A 6,068-nucleotide genomic window follows, 5' to 3' on the forward strand; every position below is an offset into this window, starting at 1 on the left:
CCATTTGAATGCACTGTTCAACAATAATAACTTTAGCTTCTTTTTACAACTGACTTTAATTGAACATCGTGTCATAATTCATACATGATTAACTAGAGAAAGTACGTATGAATAAACTTGTTTGTCACGAATTTAATAATTATAAAACCTAACAAAAAGGTCTCATGAGATTTCCGAAATTTTCCCTTGCTGCGAAATTATACCTAGAGTGATATGTACTAGAGCATGGCAATTAAGATGTCCATGCAACCCATGTATTGGTAATCAATCCTCTATAGGTAATGTCAGACTGTGAAGATATTGAATGGTAGCTCACCTATCTTTCTCTCCAAATTCACATCAGGCTATGTTCCTGAATAAATTCAAGGTCATTATGGGACCATCAAATTGGCCCCATTAGTTGGTTAGAGAAGTGAGAACAAAAAAAACCAATCATTTATTAATGAGGACTATGATTGGAGTTTGATCTTGAAATTCATCTACAAGGTGATAAGGTATTACAAAATTCAACTTCCATTGCTATCACCAACAACAGTTCTGATTTCTTGTACGCATCCTGATGTCAGAATTGTTGCTTCCACTACACTTTGATGCCTTTGATCATCAATTGAGGTCAACAGTCTCTTTTTTCTTATAAAGATAGATTTGCTCTGCTGTTCTTCACTAAAATGAAGCATTCTAGATTCCTAGAAAGTAGACCATCGTCGAAAATAGGATGCGACAGATGTGCACAGCCAAAATGCAAGAACTAAGTTTTAGTAATTCTTGAGTTTGTGCAACAATGCCCAACTTGAAGTGAGGCAATCTTAGGGAGTAAATTCTCAGAACAGGGAACTTTATATTTGAACCTTTTCCCTCATTTAGTAGGGTCATTTGTTGTCTCATTGTTTCTGGAGGAGGGACAGATCAAAACCTGAGGACTTGAGCTTAAGCTAGAGAACAAATCGAAGCAAACAAGCAAGCTTTTCCTTGACCAACATAGAACCACTCAACCACACTTCAATCATCATCTGTCATTCTTGTGATTCTTTAAAAGGAATGGGCATTTACATCTCAGGAAACAATAAGGCAATTTAAGTAGGCCAACAATTATACCCTTGTTTGGTTTTCTCAGATTCTGTGCTAATAAAAGGAAGAAGAAAAGCATGGCGCAATGAACTTGTCTCAAAGCTGATGGAAAGACTAGGCCACTTCTTTTGACAAATGGCAGGAATAGGATTCTGTGCACCCACATGAATAGTTACAGTTTCAGCCACTCAAAGACAAGATCATAAGAATTGTCCAGCTTTTTCTGGTAGCTTTGCAGTAGGAATCCAATCTCACTATAACTTTTTCAGAGAAAGGAATGTTGGCATACAAGAACAATAGATTCTTCTTTTATCTTAATATATTAAGATTATAAAAAAAAAAACTGAATTCATAGACAATCTGGTGGTGGATAAGAAAAATCTACCGACAATTAACGGAAGCCAAGTTCAAGACTGGTGATGAAAGGGGTGCCTTTGTGCTATCTGATGTTTGGAGGAGAAGGCAACGGTATTACTTGTGAGGAGCTGCTATGGTGTTGATGCCCTCTATCTCTGTTCTTCCCCAAGAGAAAAGTGATGAAAGAGCCATCCTCCTCATGTAGACAGTCTGGTGTAGTAGTGTCAACAGCCATGGGAGGCTTTGCAATCTCTTGAACTAATCCACCATTGCTATGATCTCTCAAGGCCTCTTCCATTAGAGTCTTTCTGTAGAGTTTCTCCTCAGCATCCTTTAAAAATCTGAACTTGGGAGGAGGTGAAGAGGACCATGCTTTGTTTACAATATTTTCTTTGGAGGATTCAAAGAGTGGGTTGAATCCATTTTGGGTTAGAGGTGGGTCGAGCAGAGGAGGAGAAGAAAGAGGTGTTAGAATTGGAGACGCTTTACATTGAAGCAGATCACTCAAGCTCCTCCTTTTACCTTTCCTGCTTCTACCATCCTCAGAATCCAAGTCCTCATTTGTTTCCTCTTTGATGGTGAAGAGAAACCTTGGAGGACCTGAGAGGCAGTGGAGCCTCATGAGCTCAGCCTCCACTGTCTCCTCTCCAAATGGTTCCAGAAGAGAATCCTCGCCAGAGTAGGAAGAGATGTCAACTTGGGCATCACCAGAACAGTGGATTCCATTAGATGTGTGGATTTCTTGAAGATTGAGAACTGTGGAACTTGGAGAAGAAGGTCTTTTCCAGCAGAAGAGATGAAGGATATCTTTTGCAGCACTACTTTCTCTTCTCTTCCACCTAAACAAGTAGTAGAGCTCTGCAACAAGAGCCATGGACAGGAAACACGATACAATGGCCAGACCAATACCCAAACTGCTTAAAAGTGTCATATTAACATTCAAAAGTTATCAAACACACAGAAATCGAAGATAGAGTAGTTAAAGGAAGAAATAGAGAACAAAACCCAACCTCCTCAAAAACCCACAACCAAATCCACTCAACTGGCCGGGAAACAGGAGAAAGGCCACGCCTTTCTCATCAAAATAGCATCTTTGAGACCGACCAGATGCCAAAAATTCACAACTTTCTGGACTCCACCATTGCTTATATCGCGAGCTTTGTATAATTGGTAAGGTTAGGAGGCAAGCGGAAGCGGCTCACATAGTCTCATGGGTTGGAAACTTAGATAGGGATTGGAGGGCAGAATCAGGGGAGAGATGAGGTTTGCGTAGTAGAGAAGAGGGCCAACAAAAAAAATACCATATGTATATTCCTGAGGGTTTATTTGTAAATTGCTTATTCTTTTGTACGTATTTGGTATTACTGTATGACAGCGGGAAGAACGATGATTCAGAGGGAGACGTCTACAGTGCTTGATATGTCAAGTAACATTTAGGCAATTATGGCATTAGACACCATTACCTTCCTATTTCTGCTCTGGACTTATGGGCGCCTTTTACAAGTTCCCAACTCTGGAGCGTAGGAAGTAATTCGCAAATGAACAATCTTATAGATAAATCCTCGTTCCTTTTGTGATAGCAATTCATTAATTTTTACAGAGATTATAATAATTTAGCTTGATAAAAGAGAGAAAATCGAGCGACAGCGTCTTAGACAGCAGTATAAAAGCATAATATCAAAATTACGAGCACAAAAATTAATAATAATCCACTACACTTGTAGCTTCCTGGGAGCAATGACTCTTGAGTCAACGGTTCTATAGCAATACAACAATTTAAGATATGGCTTCATAAACCTCCAAAGGCTACAATTTAAGATACAGTAGATCACCAATCTAAAATAATATAACAAATAACACATAAAAGAGTTGATCATATCAATAGTGTTGGAGGCGAGAGGTGATAGCGGTAGGCAAAGGAAGTTGACAAATTCAAGCATTGACGAGCTACAGAGTAAGAAAGAGGGTGGACCAAAGTAGATGGGGAGTGGGGAGTGAGGAGTGTGGAGTGTGGAGAAGCCACAACGCCAAAAATGATTGCCCTAGCCTTGGCGACATCAGTGATGGCCACCTCGGCCAAGGCAAAATGGGAAGGAGAGAGAGCCCACAAAACCAAAAAGTGAAAAGAGTCAAAAGAGGAGGAAATAAAGAGAGAGAAAATAACAGAAAATAGTGATGAGGGAAGAGCCAGGAGCTCCCTGGTTGGAAATATTCCCATCAGCTGTGATCTTCCATTATTCCAAACCCTTGATCTTTAATAAAGTATTTATGTACCTGAGAACAGAAGCAAAGAATTCATCCTAGATTGTTCTTCTATGTTCCTTCCACACACGCATGCTTAAAGATCATGCTCCCAGTAAAAGATGCCATCATCTTAACTTTCGCATCTCATCGTAATAATTGTAGTTTTTCTTTGAAGCGTGTTGGCAGATATTATTTATCCTCCAATTCTGGGGCCCAGAAAGATAACCAATTGATAAGATAGCAAGAGAATAAATCAAAAGCTGCAGCAATGATCATCTCAAATGAACCATCGAACAAATCCACATCAAAAGTGACTTTCCAGGAGTATTCTTTGAAGAGGTGTTTATAGTTGGGGATAAATCGGCTTAATGTTGTTATATACGTATATTAAGTATTCATAAAAAAATTAATAGATTGATTAAAAGCAACCCACTAATTGTGGAATCTCCAAGAAATTATTAATCATTCAAAGAATCAGCTGGCTGGGTACAATAATGAGCAAATCCGTCTTCAATCAAAATCTTGAATAATATTTGTAAAGAATTTGGAGATTTTTGAATTTATAATTTGACTCGGATACAGGAGCTCTAGAAAAAATTTCAGGACTAGATGGTTTGCCGAGTTCAGGATGAAGCATTTTCCTGCATCTATCCTGCAGGCGATCGGCTCCTCTACCAACTTTGTAGGTCTCGCACTGCATAGGTAGGCTCCCCGTAGGCCGTAGCCCCATAGTAGTTTGCCACACTCGGGTCACGTCCACCCAATAGCTCGTGGATTTGGGTGCGAACTGCGAGAGGTAGTTCGAATTCACGAGGTGGCCGCGGAGCCACGTGGCAAACGCCAACGTCTTCTCCTCTCTATTAGACGTTTGACGATTATAATGCTAATATTATCTCCTGTGCAACAAGAATTAAAATTATTTTCCAGATAGCCCGCCCTAGAAATGGCTCATTTCATACTCTCTCTCTCTCTCTCTCTCTCTCTCTCTAACGCAAGACTCTTCCCACAAAAGCCCAAACACATCTATCTCAACTACTACTACTACTACTACCCCTACTCTCCTACCACATACATGTAAAAAAAATGAGAGACTTGAGATCGTAGAAAATAGTGTAGATTTCCAGTATCAGCCTCGCCGTCTGGTCTCCCCTCTCACATATCGCCCAGCCTGCTGCTGCCAAAAACCTCTCCAGTTTCCAATGCCTCCCCCGCTTTCCCACCCTACCCTAAGGCTACAACCAAGACCTTCACCTCTTCCCATGTCCTAAACCTATCTCTCTTTCTCTAGACCCTTTCTCTCTCTCTCTTCTCATCTGTTGCTGACTACTATACACAGAAACATGTAACATGCACAGAGCTGCTTGATTCACTTTGCTCTTCATCTTTCCCTTCATGGGCCTCCAATTTCCCACAGAATCTTAAAGCAGAGATGAACTTGATTTCCTTCCATTTATGTCCATATGGTGAGGATGCAGCAGTCAGTGCTCTCTCACTCTATCCACACCGGCCTCCACTGGGTTCCAGAAATATCCCCATGCATGTAGCTTGATGCATTCTTATGAGAGGAAACATCTCAAGTGCATGCCTCTTGTGTGCCTATGATCATGTGCTAGCTAAGAATATGTGCAACATGAAGGACAGATATCTAGAAGATTGGATGTGATAGCATGCACAAATCGCATGACGCTATTCGCAACGTACCAAAAGGTGACCTACAAACAAGTAAGAAGTCACTTCAAAGTAGGAAAAAGGTCTGGCTGTCACAGTGCTGCAGTGGTTACATCACCCAGCTACTTATATATAATATATATATTAATGCATGCGAGTATATTGTTTGACTATCATGTATGCATGCATGCATGATGCTTTATGGATCATACTTCATGGGGGAGTTGATGGATATTATAACAAGCTAAACAAGATAACATTCAAATCTCCCACAAGGCCAATGAAACAAGCAAAGAATTTGTATCATTCCCGAGATGACTGGGTCACAAATCCTAAGTAGCTCTCCACAAAGCCAAACCTCCCCTAGAAACCCTAAACTACCCCTTCGAGACTCAAAGGTCCCATTTGGGTCATCAATGCTCGTATCAGGTCCACTCAAAGCGTCGCAGCACCTGGCCCATCTCAGCCGCTCTCCCTCATGTTTTCAGTGCTTTCCAGCTCCAAAATCCATACGCATGTCAAACTAACCCACTCCTCTCTCTCTCTCTCTCTCCTCACGTTTCTGGACCTCCACTAGGCGACAAACACAAGCACCCACCCGTTATTTCTCATGCATGCATAAAAGCAACCACCTCCTTGAGCCTATCCCTCTCGCTACATGTGAACCGACCAGGCCAAGTTATAAAGAGTAGAGGAGGAGGTAAAGAAAGATACACCTTAGTGGTTTCTCC

General features: G+C 40.9%; 1 protein-coding gene across 1 annotated transcript; it reads right to left on the reverse strand.

The window, feature by feature from the left end:
• Positions 1-891: 891 nt before the first annotated feature.
• On the reverse strand, positions 892-2,709 carry LOC140761096 (uncharacterized). The gene has a single exon (XM_073098285.1). The coding sequence runs from the start codon at positions 2,354-2,356 to the stop codon at positions 1,508-1,510; it is 849 nt and encodes a 282-aa protein (XP_072954386.1). The 5' UTR covers positions 2,357-2,709; the 3' UTR covers positions 892-1,507.
• Positions 2,710-6,068: the final 3,359 nt, after the last annotated feature.

This window comes from Typha angustifolia, chromosome 6, assembly GCF_048772165.1.
Source record: "Typha angustifolia cultivar Huaian chromosome 6, ASM4877216v1, whole genome shotgun sequence".
NCBI classification, from domain to species: domain Eukaryota; kingdom Viridiplantae; phylum Streptophyta; class Magnoliopsida; order Poales; family Typhaceae; genus Typha; species Typha angustifolia.